This window comes from Podarcis bocagei, assembly GCF_964188305.1.
Source record: "Podarcis bocagei genome assembly, chromosome: 3".
Classification (NCBI taxonomy): Eukaryota; Metazoa; Chordata; class Lepidosauria; order Squamata; family Lacertidae; genus Podarcis; species Podarcis bocagei.
This window is the reverse complement of record NC_138127.1, coordinates 77063158-77085749: the sequence shown is the minus strand read 5'-3', so window position 1 is coordinate 77085749 and position 22592 is coordinate 77063158. Positions and strand designations below refer to the sequence as shown.

Genomic DNA, 22592 nt, shown 5'->3' with positions numbered 1-22592 from the left:
TCTCTGGGAACCGGTTGCTTTTCCTCCCAGTTTAAGCCGCTGATCTGTACATAACACAATATAATCTCTCCTGTCTGTGATCTCCAAATTTACTTTGGCATTTTAAAACGATTAGTTCATTATATATGGGTGACACACACCCATTTGAACAATATGTTGACCTGTGCAGTGTTCAAATATTCCTTATCTGGCAGCATAGATGGTGGACTTTCTTAACCAACTCCTTTATTCAGGTAATACCATACAAGATTAATTTTGCATATGTTATAGCAATTGTTCTGATCACAGACATGATTGTGTGTGTGTGTGTGTGTGTGTGTGTGTGTGTGTGTGTGTGTGGACTCTGACAACCAGTTCCCTGGCACACACAAAGAGCTGGTTTTAATATGCTGTCATTTCTGTGGTGAAAATCCTTTTATCAGTTCCAGTATTATGAGCTCTGTTGAAATTTTGAGGTAGGCCTTGTTGCTCATAGGATCTCTTCAGACAATCTACTTATTCTTCAACACAGGGCTTTTTTTCAGCAGGAGCTCAGGTGGGAGCCTGAGTGGTAAGGAAAGGCACAGCAAAGGCACTGTGTGCTAGTAGCAAAATCCCACTGAGCTAAATCTCATAGTTCATCTGGTTAGCCACTGCGAGAACAGGAAGCTGGACTAGATGTTGCCTTTGGTCTGATCCAGTGGGGCTCTTCTTACATTTGTTGCCTTCTCGGTTTCTGTTGACCGGTGTCCACCTTAAAACAAAACTCTCAATTATACATATAAAATATATAATTCAGAAAGGGGCAGTGCAATAGACAATGGGAAAGAACCTCTGCCTGGGACCCGAGGGAAGTGGTGGCAATTCTGGGCTAGGCAGACAAATCTAAGTCAGCTTCCTATGAACCTAAGTCATAGCTGTCAACATTTCCCTTTTTTTAAGGGAAATTCCCTTATTCCGAATAGGATTCCTCGCAAGAAAAGGGAAAAGTTGACAGCTATGACCTAAGTGCAAGTAGCACAAGAGAACGCATTGCTCTGATGTTCAAGCACACACTTTGTGGAGCATATCTCTCCCCCTAGCAGTGAATTTTAATCATGCATAACAACTGCTTTTACATTTGTCCGTGTACATACCCAGACACCATTCTGATGAAGCTGACGAAGCTGTTCTGCGGAAGGGAGGAGAGCTAAGTGCCTTATTTTCTTCACTCCACTTGCTAAATTATTCCCAATGTGTTAAACAATGTAATTAAACACACACGCTCACATGATAAAAACTCTTTGCTGTTCCCCGTCAGCGCAGGGGGTGAGAGGGAGAGGGAGAGGGAGGGAGGGAGAAGAACGAACGCATGTGTCAGTCCCAGCCTTCAAGCTCTGCTAGTTTTAATTTGAGTTGTGGAATTAGTAATCAGTTTTGCTGGAACACTGTTGCAGGAAATAGATCCTTGCATGTGGCGGGCTTGAGCACTGTTGCAAATGAGTATTTGTTAAGGGGAAACCATTCCCTTGTCATGTTATGCTACATTACGTAAGATTTATTTCCTTTGTGCGGAGAAATGGAAGCCAAAAAGGAACGCTCGCTCTTCGTGTCAGTGGAAGGTTATTTCTGAATTTCATCTGATTCCCTCTTTAAAAAGAAACAGTCTCTCTTAATTAAACAGCGTGTGCAGAAATGCTCTTGGTTTATAGGGTTTGTTATTAAAATGAGAAGGAAGGCCAGGAGGTAGGAAAAGGGAGAAATTCAGTCCAGGCCACAGAATATGCAAAACGAAAATGTAGCCTTCCTTCAAAAATGCGCACAGCTCTGAACTTTGCAAACAAAAAAGAAAAGTGTACAAAAATGTATGTATTCTGGGAATGTGTGCATAAAAATGCACATATTTTGATGAAAAGACCAGAAAAGTGCATCTTTTTAGGAAAAATTGCATACAGAAATGCGAACACCAGTAGAAATGTACACTAAAGCACTGACAATTCCTTTGTGAGGAGGCTTTGAAAAATCATAAACTGATGCTGAAATGCATGACTAACACACCTTTTGAATGGGAAAAAAGAGAAACTAGGAAGAATGGAAATAAGTAGCCCTCGAAAATTGGGGCGGTTAAGCAGTATGCACCTCTGTGGGCAGAGAGTTCCACAGCTGTGGCTAGAAATATCATGATGGGAGGATTTAAGTCTGTGAGGAAGTATCACACGTCAATGTGAAAATGCAAACATGTTTCACAGTCAATTATATTTTTATGTTTTTATATCCTTTTGTAATTATCATTTTACAACCCAAAGGTGCAGGAGCAGGGTATTACATCGTTCCATATACAAAGCAACCAAACAATAAGGAATAAGAGAAATAAATGGTAACACCCTAAACTAAATCAAGGCATCCATATTTCCCAAGATGGCGTAGATGGTGAATATTGGGCACCTAAGTTCGAAGCATAAGAAATAAAATCCCACCCGGTGCTCTACATCCTTCTGAAGATGCACAATTTATTCAAATATATTTGAAACAAAATTGTTTAATTTATGGGAACCATTTAATCAATATTTAGAGTGGTGTGCTCTGTGCTTGTCAGGCATCCCAATGCCTTTCCCCTTATTGGCCAGAACATTAAAAAGGTGGAGCTGGCTTGAGCCTTATGGAGCAATTGAACAGGATACCTAGAGCAAGTTTCCTCTTACTGTCTCCACAGCTGAAATATCTGCAACCATAGAAACCATCAAACTTTCCTCTCTTCCTCCTTCTGGGCTTACATGCCAGCCATTCCTCCAATGGCACACTACCATCAAGCCCTTCTCCAGTTGGGAAATTATTCTAGTTCAAAGGAGGAGCAGGAGGGCTCCTCTGAGCCATATGGCAGTCCACACTCACACCAAGTGGGATCACACTCTCCTTTGTCTAATTCTTTTCAATGGGAGTTAAGCTTCATGGAAGGAACCTGGAATATACAAAGGCTCCATCTCTTTGTCTTTAATCAGTGCCTTTGATGTTGACAATCAGAATTACAGGATTGCGGTGTGACTGCAGATGGCAAGAGGTGACCAGTGTGCTTATAAAATGTGAGGAAGGAACTGGAAAGCAAATGTTCTCATAAATCTCAGGCACACTTTTAATAATAGCCTCCTATATTGAATTTTGGGCCTTGGCTATCTCATAGATCAAAACAATGTTCTGTGAAGTTACTGAAATCAGCAGTGTCAAGAGGGCTTTGTTTGGAAACTTGGGAGATTATCAGTGGAAATAAAGAGGAATAGAGCCATGAGAGATTTTAATACGCCTTGAGACAGCAAGAGTGAGGAGCAGCTCAGCAGCTCAGTGAGCCTTTGTTAATTCTCTGCTCCGGGAAGGTTTAAATTTTGGGGCACAAATACATTGGTAGCACTTGTGGAATTCCAGACATCTCCACATAACTTTCCAGATAATGAGGTTTCACTCACTGCCCTGTGGTTTGGGAGTTCCACCTTCTTGGGCTCCAGTCCTCAGACATGGTGGTTAATGATATTCCTCACCATTATTGTTTCTTCATTTCAGGAAAGGAATAGGAACCCAACTCCTGAGATGTACCCGAGGAAACGTGAGCCAGATGTGCCAAAGTCAGAGAGAGCAGGAAATGTGACTTCCACTGTGAAATTTAAGAACCAGGACTTTGTTCAGTTGAGAGACCACTGCCTGAATCATGGTGTTCTTTTTCAAGATGAGACATTCCCCATAAACCTCAGTTCCATTGGACCCTTGCCCTTTCTAAAGAAGCCATATATACTTGAGTGGCGGAGACCAACTGTGAGTAGCTACCAAGTGTTAGCAGACCTTGCAGCTTTCGTAAATTAGAGTGGAATAACTATCTATAGTTTCTGGAGTTCAAAGGCTTTATTCATGCAGGAACTATTTCCAGGATGAGCACAGATGAAAAGAGAGAAATAGCATACATCTTGTCTCAACAATAAACAGAAAACAAAATTTTGTTCAGTTTTTAGAGGTGGCATTACCTTAGACAGAGAGCTACAAACAAGTGCTAGCTAGCTTGCTACACAAACAGTACCCTCTGGTAGTTCAAAGTAATGCAGGCCTCAATTATGAACTCAAGAAAAGGAAATATATTTGCCTTTCACCAAGTTTTACAGCAGACTATCGGCTCCATGTTCCTAGTAAAGCAGTTTAACTCAACATTTAAGTGCAAGCTCTGGTGTGATTAGCCCTTGCCAAGCATTCTTTTAAAAAGTGGAGTGGAAAAAGAAGATTGTGTATGTTGTTTCTACTTCCAGCCCTGACAAGTTCATTTGAAAGTTAGAACAGTACCTATGTGCATACAACAGTATGCACATTAGAATGTAAGAGCCTACCGGATCAGGCCAGTGGTCAGTCTAGTCTATCATCCTGTACTCACAAAAGCCAACCAGGTGCCTATGGGAAGTCCATAAGCAGGCTCTGAAAGCAACAGCGATCTCTCCTGTGGTTTCCAGTAGCTGATATTCAGAAGATCACTGCTTCCAGCAGTAGAAGTAGAACATAGCCATAAGGGTTAATAGGAGCCTTACCTTCCATGAATTTGTCTAATCCTCTACGTTGGTGGCCATCATAGAGTTCTGATCATGCAGACAGATCTATATTCGTGGACATGATATTTGAGGTCATATCATCATACATTGAAAGAATGATAAAAAGGGGCTTTCATTAATTCTGAATCAGAAAGGGGCATTTCCTCCTCCTCTTCAGGTTGCCCAGTGTTCCTCGGAGGAGAGAATAAGAAGGAGAAGAGGGAAAGAGAGGAAGACCTCTTGCCACCATGTCTCTGTACCGGTCACAGAAGATGAGGAGGGAGGGAGGGAAAATAATAAATACAGTGGAACCTTGGGTTACATACCGTTCTCCTTATGTAACAAACTCCGCTAACCCGGAAGTAGGTGTTCCGGGTAGCAAACTTTGCCCCAGGATGCAAGCAGAAGTCATGCGCTGGCAGTGCGGCGGCAGTGGGAGGCCCCATTAGTAAAAGCGTGCCTCAGGTTAAGAACGGTTTCGGGTTAAGAACTGACCTCCGGAATGAATTAAGTTCGTAAACAGAAATACCACTGCACTGCTGAGCTATGGTCCTTCCTCTGTATGCATGTAAAGGCTTTATCCTCAGACAACAATGTGAGGTAGGTTACTATCGAGCTTCATGGATGAGTGGGGATTTGAGCCCTAGCCTCAAGAGTCCTAATCCACTGCTCTAACCACTACACAACACTGCTTAGACGTGGAATACCTTCTCCTTTCTCTCCTTCATCCAAGTTGTTGACATCACTGAAATGTGATGGGCAGGGGATAGATGGGGATTATTTTTTTTAAGGGTGTAAAAGTCATTTCCCCTTTGTTTTATAGTGTAACTATGAGTGTTGGGTATGCTTGTTTTTTGAAGTTTAGTAACAGTCAAGGGACTATGTCACATTTCAAAGGCTATGTATGTAAATCTATACAAATTAGCAATATCTTGAAATTAATTTTAATTGCAAACCCCAATAAGCAATTTAATGAGCCCACTTTTGTGAGACTAACACTTTTGCCCTATGGCTATATCTTTTCTCAGCTGCCCCCCCCCTCAAATTTTGCCAGTCATTAATGGTTGGTTTAGCAAACTGACAGTAAAGAAAAATTGCACCTCAATCCAAGATGTCTCTGCTTGTTTTGCATCTTCTGAGTCATGCAGTATCTGGTTATTTAAGTGACAGATAACTCCCCCCCCCCCCCGCTGTCACCATTCCAGTTCCAATATAGCAGCTGAGGAGTGAAGCGGGCTTCAATTTTATCTCAGGCATCAACAAGAGAATTGCCAATTACGTTCAGAGTCTGGGATCTTTATAGCTGGTGGTAATGCATAAAGCAGAGAGAACACAGCTTGATTTGCAGATGCCAGGCAGTGCTGACAGCTAGAAACAACTTGTTTTGACTTGTAAAGTGAGCCAATTTGATAACGGGAGTCCCTGAAGGGGAACAGGGTTGGAGCACAAAACTGTCATCTTTGAAACCCTTCTTGAACCTGACATCCATGCCCTTTACGACTTGATGCAAATTACTGAATGCATTGGTGCTGAATTTACTTAAATTCCACTCTTTCTTTTTTGGAATGGCTTTTCTGAGGCTCTCAGAGCAATCCTAGCCGGGTGATGATGAGCAGTTCCACACCTAGTTAGCTTCCATGGCACTCCTTGAGCTTCTGGTCAGTCTTCATGGCAGGGGTGTGGAACCTGTGGTCCTCCAGATGTTGTTGGACTACAACTCCCCTGATCCCACCCTAACCATTGGCCATGCTGACTCTGGATAATGGGAACTGGAGTCTGACAACATGTACAGGACTACAGGTTAGCCTCTTCTGCAGTATGGTTTGGGAATATAGGGCTAGGAGTGGTAGGGGTTGCCAGCTTTCTACTGGCTCCTACTCCTGCACTGTTAAATAACAGCTTGATCTGCTGATGTTAGCAGATGATAATACTGAAATTTATGCCATGGAAAGTTTTGCCTCTATATCTATAGATTAAATCACAGTTAAAGGTACAGGAGCAGCTTTCATTCAGATCAACCAGAAACTCTGCCTGAAGCTCATCCAGTCCATTTGTCTCCCATTTGTGCCAAAAGAGCCCGCAAGCAAGGCCAACTCAAGCAATCTTTTGGTTATGCCTTTTAGTTAGATTCTCAAAAGGAAGCAAGAGCAAAGTCTGTAGGTCTCTATGGATCTGGGCTCTAACATCTTGCACATAAGCATGCATCATATACATTGGGGGGGGGTGAACCTGTGGCTCCCCAGATGTTGTTGGACCTATATCCAACAAGCCTGGGATGATGCAGCAATAAACGAACGACGACACCTTCCCTGTCCCTGATGCATCATCCTTAACAATGTAGCAGAGACCACCCAGATGTCTAAAAAAACAAAAGAACAGGAACATGCACCATACCAGACAAAACAATCATGCTCCAGTTGGTTCAGTCAAGATTGCTGTGTTGCATATTGTAGGGAAAGGTTAACAAAATCGCAAGAGATTTTCTGACAATCAAACCTAAGGGAGAAGTTTCTTCTTTCTCTGGATTATGCCTTAGGAAAGGAAAACCGGCTCCAGTGCAATGAGTCATGCCCTTTCCTAAAGGTCTTGTGCTACAGATGCGGAACTCGTGCAAATGGTAACTAATGTTGCTTCTCCTTGGCACACATCAATTACTGCCGAAATCTACATCTAATTCAATCAGTTGACTAGGCAGTGACACTTCTCTTATTAAGCAGTCACAGGCAGGAAATGCTGTTTCCATTTCATTAAGCTGATTGAATACAAGCAAACAAATGGACTTTTTTTTCCAGTAATACTGAGCGAGGGAGGACCTTAGGGTTCAAATCCACAGCGACCTCCATAAAAACACATCCAGTCTACTTGCCAACACTGACAAGAGGAAAAGCAGCTTCCTGTGGTGTTGAGAAATAGCAGCTTTGGGTGCCAAAGAGCTGTGAATCACACAGAGTAGTTATTATTAGCCCAGTCTTCAGATTCCTTGCACAATGTTCTCAAGTGTAAGCACTGAGATCCCAGGGTATGGCTTGAAGGCATAGGAGGCCACCACCTTGCTTACAGATTATGCCCAAGGCCTGGATGGGGTGATCCCCTAGGAGGTATGTCACCTTGGATTCCAAGAGGGAAGAAGGCAGCATGTAAATGTACTAACAGTAAAAGAAGAAGGATATTGACAAGCTGGAATGGGTGCAGAGGAGGGTAACCAACATGACCAAGGTTCTGGAAACCAAGGCTGCCACATGGAAGATGGAGCACGGCTGTTTTCTGGTGCTCTGGAAGGTAGGACCCAAACCAATGGATTCAAGTTACAAGAAAGGAGATTCTGACTAACCATTAGGAAGAACCTCTTCTGATAGTAAGAGGTGTTCAGCAGTGGAAAGAACCTCAGATGGTGGTTGGCAGGTCCTTCATTGGAGGTTTTTAAGCAGAAGTTGGACAGCCATCTGCTAGGGATTCTTAAGCTGTGATTCTTGTATTGCACAGGGTTAGACAAGATGAGTCTTTGGTTCCCTTCCAGCTCTACAATTCTATTATTATTATTTTTTAATCTAAAGAACAGAATAGATTTTGCCCAAGTGGGGTTATCTGCCTTGGGCTATTTATGACACTAGTGCATAAATAGAAGAGTTTAGGCTGGTGCATATGGCTGATCTATCTGTGGCAATTATTCCCCTTCTAGGAAGGACCATAGCCCAGCGGTAAGGCATTAAAATATTTTTTTTTCCTGAGGGAGAGGGGATGAGGATGAGGTTTGTTTGCTTTTTTAAAAAAGCAGATTAACATTTGCCATGGCTGCTGTACATAAAGAATTTCCTGCTTTAGAAAACAGGGTTGGATAACCCCAGAAGTCTCTTTCAGTTCTAATAACCTGAGTTGTTAAGAGGCATGCAAAGCACTCCATTTTCTGATATAGTGAAATGACCTTAAAACAGAACTTGAGCTTTTCTGATTCTCAGTTGCATCCTCCTTTTCCTAAATTGGACTGTACATGTCATTGGAGAAAAGAATATGGCCAAAAGCAAGCCAGTCACAAAACACCTGGGCTACAGAATTTCCCTGGAATATGCAGCTCACTGACATCTCTGTAGGGTGTTTGGTCTCAAATCAGTCTTTGCAGACAATCAGACCAAGCATGCATCTAAATGTCTTCGAAGCTTTAAAGCCATATTTCAACATCAGCTTGTGTATACAGTATGAAAATGAAAAGAGTGACACGTTATCAGTCAAACCTGTGAAGGAGACAGCAAAATCAATGTGTGCAAGAAAAATGCATTAAGGAGTTGGTTCCCAAATTTCCTGATGTGTTTTGAACCTTCCTCAGAGAAAATGACACATCTAAATTAAAAGGAAAAAGAACAAGATTCTGATTAAATTCAATCTCCTACAGGTTACATCAGAGGAAGAGAACTTTGTAAAAAACAACAACAATACATTCCTCTCTTGAGTTTATTGGCCACTATGGAACTGCTGCTCTCCAGAATTTCATTCAAAGTGGGTTGGGAAATTTGGAAGCTGGATTTTAATAAAATTTACTTGCCGCTCATTGGTCTTGACTTCTTGTTATTCTGTGCAGCCCTTTTTCTGGCTGCAATTTGCTATATCTAGCAACAGTAGTAATTCCTTTGTTTTCTAAGCTTGGGATCACTCCCCATGTTACGGTTCATGGCAAAAAACAGAGGCACAAAACCACAGGTGGACTTGCATTTTCACTTTCTCATGTGAATTCTAATATGCAATAGCAGAATGTGAACTTAGGTTTGGGGGAGGATGAGACTTTGTCTGCATTTTAGTGATGAAACAACCTGACTTGCACTTCTCAGGCCAATACAAAATTATCCTTTGAAATCCATACTTTTCTGCATTTTATTACACAATTATTCAACCGAGTGTACAAAAATATGCAAGAAAGTGTGCATAAAATGCATATAACCAGCACTATCTTTCTAGATAGAGAGCTGGACCATAAAGAAGGCTGATCGCCGAAGAATTGATGCTTTTGAATTATGGTGCTGGAGGAGACTGCAAGAAGAACAAACCTCTCCATTCTGAAGGAAATCAGCCCTGAGTGCTCACTGGAAGGACGGATCATGAAGCTGAGGCTCCAATACTTTGGCCACCTCAAGAGAAGAGAAGACTCCCTGGAAAAGACCCTGATGTTGGGAAAGATGGAGGGCACAAGGAGAAGGGGATGACAGAGGACGAGATGGTTGGATAGTGTTCTCGAAGCTACCAGCATGAGTTTGACCAAACTGTGGGAGGCAGTGGAAGACAGAAGTGCCTGGCGTGCTCTAGTCCATGGGGTCACGAAGAGTCGGACACGACTAAACGACTAAACAACAACAACATCTTTCTAGAAAAGGCGGTGCTGGAACTCACCATGAACACCTCCCTCATTCTCTTAAAATGGCAATGAAGCCCACCTGAGAGGTGAAGGAACTGAGTTCCAGCGAGTTCTGGGTGGAAAAAAGCATTGTATAACATACAAAAAGCGTCATTAGGGAAAGTCATTAGTAAAAACATGTACATTCATCAAAACTGAATCCAAAGTGTATATCGGAAAAATCTGCAGTAAAACACTATCAAATTTTCTTTAATATAATATTCAAGAAAATTTGATGCTGTTATTTAAAAAAATGGAAAATTTTGCAGAAATGTGGAGAACTGAATTTAAGACTGGGAAAATGAGAAACCAAGGGGAACTGAAATGGACAGATTCATTCATCTCTGTGCTCACTTTTCATAGGAGCAATGGATGAGCTCTTCCTCAATCTGTGATGGTATATTTTTATAGAAGGGAAGCGCACATGCTCCCCTTTAGCTCATTATGGTGAAAAGTGGAAGCATTTGTCCACATGTATATTGGCTTCAATCCTAAGTTAGCCACCCAGAAACAGATATTTGCAGACAGGGTGAAAATGTTTAGTATTTTCCATTTGAGCAAAGCAAGTTCAGGCCATGCATAGGAGCTGCCACATTCCTACTGAAGGCTGCAGATCTAAATGCACCTACTAGAAACTAAAGCTGCAATTCTAATTCCATTTACATGGGAGCCAGTTCAATTGCATTCAGATGGAGTTATAGAGGAGCAGACATACAGAGTAACATGAGTACAAGGAAGGAGATGTCAAGTAAAGCTCATCAAACGGTATAAAGAAATGAACCTAATTAGCAGCTATTAATCAGCATTCTATTAAGTAACAGAAATGTGTGTTATTCTCTTTTAAAGGAGATCCTCTCATACCAGAGCCCGCTTTTGATTGTGGATTCTGTGAGCAGATTTGATATTCTTCAAGGGCCTATAGGTAAGATCCAAATTCTATGGTGGCACTTGGGAGTTTGCAGGCCTGCAAACCAAGAGTGCACCTGTTACAATAGCCTAACAACATCTACTTATTTTATTGCAATGCTATAGAAAGCATTAATTGTTTTATGCATTAATTGTTTAAGGGGCTATCTGTGTCTTGAGATAGCCTGTGTCTACCTTATCTGTGGGGAGAACCATTTCTCTTATTTTTTTCATGGAAATGAGACATTCTCCAACAGTTCATTGCGGGGTGGAGCTCACTATGAGCAGTGGCCGAAACATAAGCCCCCCCCCTCACCTGTTTTCGTTTGTTTGTTTGTTGTCTGTGAGGCTGTTTTGTTTGTTTTGCATCCTGTGCATGACGCAGACCTTGTATAGCTCTGGGGCATTGTGGGAGAAAAATGGCAGCCAACACCACCACCAAAACAATGATAGAGACTATTTGGAGAAAATACTGTAAAGTGACCTTTTTCCAGGACAGGGATGAGAAAAAGAAAAATATCTGAAATGGTCTCAGAGAAATAAAAAGCCTGCTGAGAAATTTCAGTTCAGCTCTAATTATAACAGGCTTGTGAAGAGCAGAGGTTGAGAGGAGAGAAGTAAGTTGGGATGAGGGAACAGATAAAGTTAATGCAGTTGCCTTGAGAGAAAACAGGTGAGCCAGTGCCCTGCAAAGTGATGCTGACTGAGTCAGTGCAGAGACCGAAAGTAAGGGGTCATTTGGTCACTGTGATGGAAGAGAAAATTATTGCAACAGATGGAGGAGAGAAACTAGTGAGCAGAAAATGGAGAAAGTCTACATGAGAGATGACCTGGATATGCAAAAGGTTTTTAGCAGCCGATTCCGAAAAGAAAAGGCAAATTTTGTACAGGCTGCAAATGAAGGAGTGAGTGGAATGATTTAACAGCAGCCTGGATGTGGGAAGAAAATGAAAAAGAGTAGCCAAAGATGGCCCCACAGTTGTGTTCGGTGAAGGTAGGGGAGATAATAGGATTTTTCAACAGTGACAGAAAAGTGTGGCAGAGAGGGAAGGTCTGGATAAGAAGGCAGAGAGTTCAGTTTGACACATTGCTGAGATGCTCAGGCGGAAATGTCAGCGAGGGAGCTAGTGATTAAAAAAGATTGTCCAGAAGGGAATGAAAAATAAACCTGTGAATCATCAGGTGGTGATCTGCAGCCTGTCTGTGCTGGTTCTCTTACTTTACATGTATGGGAGAGTGATGTCTGGCCCTTTTATGCATAGGAAGAGATGGGGATGTGCTTCTTTCCCCTTCACTATATGTTTAATCAGTTTTAAATCCTATTTAAACATGCAGGATGCAGGCTGCAAACCTGGGTGGTTTGAAATCAAGCCACACAGGGAAAGACACAGGCAGGGGCATAGGAAGGGGAATGCGGGGTGTGTGGTTTGCCCCGGGTGTCATCCTTGAGGGGGTGACCAAATGGCACACTGCGGGGGGAGGGGCGGCACTTACCGCTGGGCCTGGCCTGCAGCGCGCCTGAGCCACGCGCCTCTCCTGGGAGTGATGTGGTGGCTCAAGGCCCTGCGCTGCCCTAAATGGCAGTGTGGGGATTGCGTCCGCCAGGCGGACTGCACAGGCAGCTTGGTGTGGTACCCCCCCGGGCAGATCACCACACCGCCCCCATGCATGGATCGCCCCACCCCCATGGGCGGCTTGCCCCACTCCCAATGTAGCACCCTGCTTGTGGTTAACGCTTAGCTGGAATGAAATATTCAACGCAGCAACAGAGAAATTAAAATAATAATTTATTTGTCAGACAAATAAATAAGAGGCACAGTGGTATATGGTTACCAAGCTCTGGCCTGGCCTCCTGCCATTATGGCCAGCCCTTATATTTCCTTAATCCACCCCCCTTTGCTCCTCCTGTGGCTGCCTCTGTTCAATCAGCCTGCTTGAATTTCCTATTGGCTGATTGCTATAACCAATTTTAAGATACACTCATATCCTCCTGTCCTTATATGGCAGACAAAGAGCTATATATTGTTACATCTATAAATGACAAATAAGTAGTAATATATCTTACATGTGTCTCAACAAGGAATCTTAATTACCAGCTCACCTCTTGCCCTCCCTGCCCTATTGCCTTCTAAAACAAATGGTTAATCTTAAATTTTTATCTTAAACATATGTCAAGGATCTTGAGTTTCACATCAACATTGAAAGATATCCTTCATTTGAAGGTTTCCAAACAAATGTCTGACAGCCATATATCAGGACAGCTCTGATGGCGTCTTGCCGTCTAGGAGGAAAACACTGTCAAGGTTCTCTAAAAACAGCTGGCCTGCCTGGCATGAAACTTTTGAAAATCTAAGCCCATTTAATTTAGGAACCTGATCAAGATATAAGCCAATATATGCCTTGATTAAAAATGCAGTCTATATTCAGATGCCACATTCCCCCCTTTCAAGCTCAAGGACCTTGGTACCAAGTGTCCTTGATAGCTTGATCTGCATTATATTCCTGAGTTAAAGCTCTGTATAGGGCCATGATATGAGGTAGAGTTTCATTCGAAATCATCTTGCTAATTGTACTTCTAAAACATGAAATGATACATGGCATCATACATAAAACCATTACCACTACTGTCAAGAAAAACAAGCAAGACAATAGTATCCCTTTGAGTCCTGTGACATTAGGTAACCATCCCATATCCCATCCTTCCCATGTTTGTACTGGGACATGTGCTATATTCTCCATCTTTGTGGCCAACACACGGATTGCCTCACCATTATCAGAAATGTTAAAGCAACAGGCATTCCCTGTCAAGTTCAAGACTCCACATAGGCCTCCCTGCTTGGCAAGTACATAATCCATTCCCATTTTCAGCTGCAAAATGCGGCTCTACTTTCATCCAACTGTTGTGCAATAAGTCTCAAACTCTGAGCCGTTACATTGGTTACAAGTTCCACTACTGCTTGCAATCAAATTATTCTGTTTAGATTATAAATAGGATCCCGTGCCCCTTGTATGAGCTCACCAGGATTCCAGGAGGCAGGATCATAATAGGCTATAATGCGCTCTGGTGGCCAATCATCAGTACCGCTCCAACTTTGGGTACTTCCTCCTGCTATATGAGAAATATCAGCGTTTCTTCGTGTTCGCTTAGCTGAACTAGTGGGCATAATCCACATTGGTGGTAATACCCATCCCAGGAAACAAGTCCCACTCCATTTGGAAGGGAGTTTCTTGTATGCCCATTCTCCACATATCCACCACAACCATCGGGTCTGAGGGTTTTGGTATGTGGAGTACAGAAGGCGAAATAGCAAAAGAGGTAGAGAGTTCACAGTGCAGTATGTTAGATTGCCTTTCTCTGTCACAGTTATGTTCCATACCACTTTCCATGCATGAATAAAAGGGGTTGCACAGGGCAAGGTATTCTGAGTTCGATAGGTAGTACCGTTTGCCCAGGTATGACTATTCTTAATATAATCCCAAGTATAGTGGCAATGAGAAGAGCCTATCATGGTAGAATCAGCTGCATCTGATGATTTATGTACACAGAATTCCCCTTGTACAGGTATAACTCATAATGGTTTAGTTAAGTTCCATCCGAGGAAATTCTGTACTTCTGCTTGGTGTGGCATTTCGCTTACCATACCAATGGCATCTAATGGTATCGGTAATAAGGGCATACCTCCCTCTGAATCATCTGGCCCAAGAGAGCAAACAAGGCAATTGGTCCTATTTGCAACATTGCCTACCATTTCAGCTAAACCTACCCACATATTGTGGTCATAGCGGAATCCATATTTAGCAAATTTGGTCAGATTCAAGGACCCTTCCTCTTCTCAAGGGATCAGGATTAATAATAAAATCATGTTGATGTCTAGCATATGCATTCCTTCCACAAAAGATTACCTTATTGTGATAGCATAAATATTAGTCCCAATATAATTCCCCCAGTGACAGGAATGGGGAACCACCAAGACCAAAACATATATCCCAAGGATCCCCAATGTGTAATATCCCTGATAATTGTTCCACAAGGGGGCAGTCAATCAATTGTATAAGAGAATCTTCCCGCTCACAGTCTCTGGTTCAGACGCTCCTCAAGCTTCAGGCGTGCGCAGGTCAGCCAGCTTCCAGGGTGTGGCTGCAGCAGGCCGGTCGTCTAATGTTGCCCGTGACCTAGCCCGTTCCCCGTAGGGCTAGATACAGGGGTTTTTGGAGAGAGTCAGTTTTAAAGGATTAGAGGGGTCACCTTTGCACGTCCAACTGCCTTCGGACTTCTTCAAACGGGAGTGATGAATCCAGGGGGGTCACCTCAGCTACCTTCACCGCTGTTGGAGTAGAGAGCAAGACGGTGTAAGGTCCACGCCACTTAGGTGCAAGTGGATCACGTTTCCACTCTTTCACCCATATGCTATGCCAGCCTGGAGCTGATGAATCGGCTTGGCAATGCTGCACAGCGTGCGCTCGAGGGCCCACCTGTTAAGATAAAAAAAAACAAACAAACACGGGAGAGAGACAAAAACACGGGAGAGAGATTGCACTTATCCCTGTGTCACATGGTCTCCTATTTGTTTGAGGTCAGTTGGAATATCCTGAACAAAGGAGGGCGGCCTCCCATACAGGAGCTCAAAAGGTGACAACTTAAGTCTTTTTGTGGGTGTGCACCGAACACGAAACAGTGTTATGGGTAACACGTCTACCCTCCTGAGACTTTAGACATATTAGTGGGCTTCTGGCATGCCCTGCAGATACCTTGCACAAGCGTCTGGCGGTAGGTGGTAAGCCTGGCCAGGTGAATTGCATTGTTTGGATCCCAATTAGGATCTTCCAAGGGAAAGTTGTCCTGGAGATGACGACCAATATTATAAATATTTCCCACTCTGGCCTGCTCACGCAAATATATCTGTGCCTTTTCAATTATGTCTCTCCTTTCCTCAGTGGTGAAGAGAGTATTCAGGAGCTGGCGACAATCTGTCCAAGTAGGACTATGAGTATTTATTATTGAAGTCACCAAGTCCATCATAGCCTGAGGTGGCTGTATTGCTTGCTGACCGATCAAGGTCTCCCTGTAACTTCTGTAATAATTCTCTAGGACTTGGATGTACAGGGGTTTGGGGTGGGCAATTAGTTGTTCCACTAAAGGAGACTGTAGATGGAGTTCTACTGGGACTCACAGGTGGAATAACCACTTCTGCTTGGGCTTCATTATAGAACTCCAATGCCTCCTGAAGATATTTATCATAATCTATCAAGGAATCAAGTTCTGTGACTCCACCCCCATTATTCATTCCACTTTCTTGCCTTGGGGTTACAACTGGTGGAGTGTTTGGATTTATTTGGCAAGATTCCTTTCCTAGCTTTGGCTTTTACAGCCAATAATTTGCATCGTTGGACTTTGCATTCCCTTATCCATGGAGGATTTTTTATTTAATGTGCTCAGCCAGGAATCTATATATGAAAATTGTTCTGGGCACCCTCCAGTCTCTTTGGCGATGTTAGACCAAAGTTTGCTTACTAAATTTATATCAAAGGTTCCTCGAGATGGCCATTCAGTATTTTGCTTCGGCCACTCTAATTCACATAACGTTCTCAGGCGCTCTGGCGTCAGTTTGACTCCATATGCCCCTGAGAAGGCTTTCTTAAAATTATTTAACATACATTCAAAAGGTGTATTTCCCCCCTTTGAACCCCCAACTCCCATTGTATGGCCCTGTGAAGTATCCACTCAGTCACTCACACACACACCTTACTGGGAAACGAAGTAGTACTCACTCCACACTTAGGTCAGCTACACATTGTACTTTCTCACACATGCAATGCGCCAGATACTTCACCACACACTACCTCCCATTCTTCCCTTTTCCCCCACCAGATCACCATCTGATATACCCAGCCACCTAGCGTACTCAGTTCCCCTTTACTGAGACGCAGAAGTTTGATCAGGACTTCTCTTCCTCCCAATTAATTGGAGGGCCAAAACCCCTTAGTGCACTTACCCTTAGCTGGTTCCCTGTTTATTTCTCTGGTCCCCCCCGGTCCGTCGCCGTCGGTGGGCAGGGTATCAGACAGACGAGACTGCTGCGTTCCCCTGGAAAAAATTTTTCCAGTGCGCGCTGGGTAGGCACAGTTGTCCTCTCTCTTGTACCCCGTCCAGTGAGGCGAAGGCGCTGCGTTCCAGCAGACCACTTATCCGAGTCGCAGGCACCATAAAATGTAGCACCCTGCTTGTGGTTAACGCTTAGCTGGAATGAAATATTCAACGCAGCAACAGAGAAATTAAAATAATAATTTATTTGTCAGACAAATAAATAAGAGGCACAGTGGTATATGGTTACCAAGCTCTGGCCTGGCCTCCTGCCATTATGGCCAGCCCTTATATTTCCTTAATCCACCCCCCTTTGCTCCTCCTGTGGCTGCCTCTGTTCAATCAGCCTGCTTGAATTTCCTATTGGCTGATTGCTATAACCAATTTTAAGATACACTCATATCCTCCTGTCCTTATATGGCAGACAAAGAGCTATATATTGTTACATCTATAAATGACAAATAAGTAGTAATATATCTTACATGTGTCTCAACAAGGAATCTTAATTACCAGCTCACCTCTTGCCCTCCCTGCCCTATTGCCTTCTAAAACAAATGGTTAATCTTAAATTTTTATCTTAAACATATGTCAAGGATCTTGAGTTTCACATCAACATTGAAAGATATCCTTCATTTGAAGGTTTCCAAACAAATGTCTGACAGCCATATATCAGGACAGCTCTGATGGCGTCTTGCCGTCTAGGAGGAAAACACTGTCAAGGTTCTCTAAAAACAGCTGGCCTGCCTGGCATGAAACTTTTGAAAATCTAAGCCCATTTAATTTAGGAACCTGATCAAGATATAAGCCAATATATGCCTTGATTAAAAATGCAGTCTATATTCAGATGCCACACCACCACTCCCAGTGCCGGACCAGTTAGCTATGCCCCTGGACACAGGAGTTTTTAGGCACTGCCAATTGGTTGACTAAACCCTTCTTTTTGGCAAGGAACCGTGTCCTTACCTGCCCCATGGTGGACTTCATCTATGACAACAGGCATAGGGCAGGAGGACATGGCTTGGGGAAAACAGCCTCATGGGCTAAATTAGGATACCTTCTGGGCCTAATTAGACCTGAATAGAACTCCTGTGAATAACATTTGAGGGAAATGTTTCTCCTTTAACAAATATAGACAACCATTGCAAGTTGTACAATTTATGTTCTGAACCAAGTAATTATGAACTTTGGAAAAATCAATGCCTGCTAGGAGAGGGTGTAGTAGATTGATTGTGGAATTAATTACAACCTCTGTCTTATCTTTTCCAAGGTGATTGTTGGGTTCTAGCAGCTCTTGGTTCTTTGACCTTACAACCACGCTTCCTGGAAAACGTGATTCCAAGAGACCAAGGATTCCGACACAATTATGCAGGGATTTTTCATTTTCGGGTATGTAAAAGAGTATGTTGGTGTTGTGTCATTTTGTATTATGTTTTCAGATGAAACTCCAGAACCTAGAGCTGCTCGTGGTTAAAAGTAGTGTTTTATTTCATGCTTGCTACATTTTGCCTTAAAATATGGCTTTGCCATATACTGAAAAAATGTTTGTTTTTTTACCACTCCCACTCTCCATCAATTAATGAGGAAAAAGTTGCAGTAGAAAATTATCATAGAAAGAGCAACAACAATGAAGTTCTGATAGGCTTGCTGCAGAATTTTAACGGAGCCTTCCCCACTTTCAAGATGGGTGAGCATTTTAGTGAATGCCCTTTTCTTTCATGCAACAAGACCTCTCCAGTGGTCAGCATTCAACAGCCTTCCCAGATGAACTGCGTGTAATCTTCTAGTGGGCTTTCCAGTAAGCACAGGAAAACAGGGAGTCTGCCTGCCTTATGCCCGGCAGCTATTTGTTATTCCTGCATTTCTTTAATGTGAAATCTTGTTACTTTTATTACAATCAGTGTGGAAAGGTGTTCTTTTAGGTGCAAAAGGAGTTCCTTCAAAAACAAAATCAGTGAGTGCGGCAATCTCAGGCAGTTGGTATCTGGCACCCAGTGCTAGGTAAAGCAAGACATCATGATGTAATGGTGGTCTTTTCAGATCAGGAAGACTGAGCAGCCAGGGAGGCTGCAGAGCAGTTGAGAAATGTCTGATGCAGGTATGGGAACCTTTAGCCCTCCAGATGTTGCTGAACTATAGCTCCCATCAGCCACAGTCAGCATGACCAATAGCCAGGAATGGTGTGAATTGTAATTCAACATCCTTTGGAGGGCCAAAGTTCCTCACACCTGGTTTAATATAAATTAAAAGGCACACACATGCACCATCTTTGACTACCTCACAATAAGGTGCATTCCACCTTGAACTCACCAAAATAATTGTTAAATTCTAAAACACCCTGTGAATGAGGAAGAACCACAACAACTTTTTTATTTGTACCCTGCCCATCTGATTGGGTTGCCCCAGCCACTCTGGGCAGCTTCCGACATATAGTAAGTAGCTTCTCTTGGGAGGAAATAAAAACTTTTGAGAAACCAGAGGTTTCAGCACAACCCGACTTTGAATTACTCTCTCCAATAAAGGTTTAAAATAGATTCTGGAATTACTTCATGAAAAGCTTGTACGCATTATTTAAGAGCATTCCAGTCTTCTTATTAAGAAGCAGAATTTATTATGGTATTTGAAAATATTTCCCACTACCCTCTTATCAGGAACTCGGTACACCTGCATCTACTTTTCTTCTGACAAGAAGATCAAGCTAAACCAAACAAAGACCAACCCAAACACTCCTACCCCTGAATCAAACATCTTTGTCCATAATGTTCTTAAATTATCTCTTCAAAGTTGCTGCTAGCGCAGCACAGCTTGATAATTAGTTTTTATGCAACTTGGTAAAGAATGCACCATTTCCTCCCACAAAGAGATAAAAAAGCCTATTTTCTATTTCAGTCATAGTGCCTGCCATTTCTATATTACTTCAAAGGACTTTGAGAAATTGGAAAGCACTGATTTAACATCCCCATCCACAGAGATTAGTCATAAAGCACCTGATGTATTTTCATGCGTATGTTCGGCGGGTGGCGGTGAGGTGCAGACGGGGTAGCATTGCTCACCCGGCTTCCCAACCCCAAGTGTAGATGCAAGTTACTGAGAGGGAAAGAGATGTAAGGTGCAGGGAACTCAACGTGGGGGAGACATGGCAGCAAAGTCAATGAAACGGCCCTGCTGTGCTAGCTCTTCTCACCTGGGGATGGGGGGGGGGAGATCTGGCCCACCAGACCAAAGAACTCCCCCACCCCTGCCTTAGGGGCAAAGCCATTGCTTAGCTTGGTTTCATTGTTCTTGCTTGTAGTTCATTATGCCCGGCCAGGAGCTGAAAGAAGCCTAGGCTATCAAATTCTCAACCCCTCTTCCTCTGGGGTTTTGTGGAATTGTAGCAATTTTATTGGTTCACCCTTTTTTCTAGATCACATGGCGTGCTTTTGAAAAAAAAACAAAGAATGGTAGTGACAAGTTTTGCAATTAACAAATTAAACAAAATTGTGTAGCTCAAGGGATCCTAACAGCTCCACAGCATGGTTTTCCTTTCCTTTGTGTGAAACAGGAGAGCTTGAATTAATCACCAAATAAAAGAGGGATTTCTGTTTTATTGTGAACTTTACTTTTGATCCTTGGAAATCTTCCAATATCCAGATAAAATGGCTGCAATCTCTTGAAAGACGCCTTCTTGTTTGCACTTTAGCCCCTCTGCTTTCTGCGGTGTTTGAACAAAGGTGCATTGCAGTTTCAACCTTAAACCTTCATAGTCAATAGGCCAGCAGCCTCGTGCTACTAGCTGTTTGGCATGAGCTTTTGACTGACGAAAGGGGAAAAAAAGCCCTCCAGCATCAAAGAGCTTGGAAAGATGGTACTCCAAGTGTCTCCATGCATTTGTTCTCTGCCAATCAGCAACAATGATTAAAGGTAAAACAAATTGGATTGTTTTTCCTGGCTTGAAGCTGTGCTTTCACTTTGATGGTTCAGATAAATGCAAGTTGCATCCAAAACCTTTCTCGCTCTTGTTATGCAAAATTTAAACTTGGCTACCTTGATCACCATTTCAAGCTAAAAAATAATTTGGGAGGTATAGAAGGTTGGAGAGACATCAAATGCTGCCTTTTGTTTCAAACTTCAGCCACCCTTTTTTGGTAGATGATTCTTGAGCATATTAAATCAAAAGAGCATACAGGCAAGAATAGAATTCTTACTATTCAATAGGGTTTCCCACTCTGCATTTAAATCAGATACCCTAGGTTGGTGATGGCAGTATGTCAGGCTTGGGCAGTGGGCACCCCTTAGATCAGGGGCCCTTGGCCAGTGGTACCAGCCATAACTATATTCTTGCAAGCCACCCCAATCACCAATGGTGTGAGATTCCAGGAGTTCCAGGCATGTGCCCAGAATCCGGCTTGCTTTGAATGAGGAACACAACCAAGACTGTGGTGCCTTTATGATATATGGTTTATTTACATGTATATACAACCTCAGCCTAAGATGGAGGGGCTCACAGCATAAATGCCCCCAAAAGTTCTTGCTTCTCCCATAGTCACAGCCTTGAATTCAAATGGAAATCAAGCATAGCTCTCTCTCAGTTCCTGCCTGCAGCCTCTAGCCTAGCTTTCTCTTTCTCACACTGACTATTGTATTTCTCACTACTCACCCAGTAAGGGAGGAAGCCCGCCCATTTGACCTCTGGCATGGAGCAACTTCCTTTGTTATACTAAAGACCATACTTAGGAGGCAACTATTGCCCTTAACTCACCAAGAAGCTTGCCTGGCTGGTTCAACAATAGGATCTCCCTTAGATTGTAACCCTTGCTGGCTCCAGGACTCCAGGAATTCAAAGGGAGCTTCCTTCTGCTGAGTCCAATCTTTGAAGTATCTAGCTTAGAATCATAGAATCATAGAGTTGGAAGAGACCACAAGGGCCATCGAGTCCAACCCCCTGCCAAGCAGGAAACACCATCAGAGCACTCCTGACATATGGTTGTCAAGCCTCTGCTTAAAGACCTCCAAAGAAGGAGACTCCACCACACTCCTTGGCAGCAAATTCCACTGTCGAACAGCTCTTACTGGCAGGAAGTTCTTCCTAATGTTTTTCAAATTGTCTAGAAGCTCTCCATGGTTTCAGATGGGTCTTATCCAGATCTCTGGGACACAGGTGGTGCTGTGGTCTAAACCACTGAGCTTCTTGGGCTTGCCGATCGGAAGGTCAGTGGTTCAAATTCCCGTGGTGGAGTGAGCTCCTGTTGCTCTGTTCCAGCTCCTGCCAACCTAGCAGTTTGAAAGCACACCAGTGCAATCAGATTTCTATGTGCTCTGGCTTCCATCGTGCTGTTCCATTGTGCCAGAGGTGGTTTAGTCATGCTGGCCACATCACCCAGAAAGCTGTCTGCGGACAAACACCTGCTCCCTCGACCTGAAAGCGAGATGAGTGTCGCAACCCTATGGTTGCCTTTGACTGGACCTAACCATCCAGGGGTCCTTTACCTTTACCTATCCAGATCTACCTGGAGAAACTGGACACTGAACCCGGGACCGTTTGCCTTCTTGTACTACCTACGTGTACTACCACTGAGCTATTGCCACTTTCTCCAAAATTACATTTTAACAGGGAGTAGAGGAAAGGGAAAAGAAGATAATGCTACAAAACACTGAGTATAAGGGGTGGAAATTATTACTCAGCATCAACATTAATCACAGATGTGGATTCAAAACCAAAGCAACTCCAATG

General features: G+C 43.1%; 1 protein-coding gene across 3 annotated transcripts in view; it reads left to right on the top strand.

The window, feature by feature from the left end:
- Positions 1-22592, top strand: part of CAPN13 (calpain 13) — a 105731-nt gene that overhangs the window by 6553 nt on the left and 76586 nt on the right. For 2 of the 3 annotated variants that reach the window (XR_014005931.1, XM_081186413.1), the window contains exons 2-4: positions 3511-3759; positions 10741-10816; positions 18150-18268. Coding sequence is in view for 2 of the 3 variants with exons in the window: in XM_081186413.1 (XP_081042539.1) it covers positions 3511-3759; positions 10741-10816; positions 18150-18268 (444 nt within the window). In the remaining variant the exon portion in view is untranslated. The remainder of the gene's footprint in view (positions 1-3510; positions 3760-10740; positions 10817-18149; positions 18269-22592) is intronic. The other variant, XM_081186414.1, reaches the window with a different exon arrangement.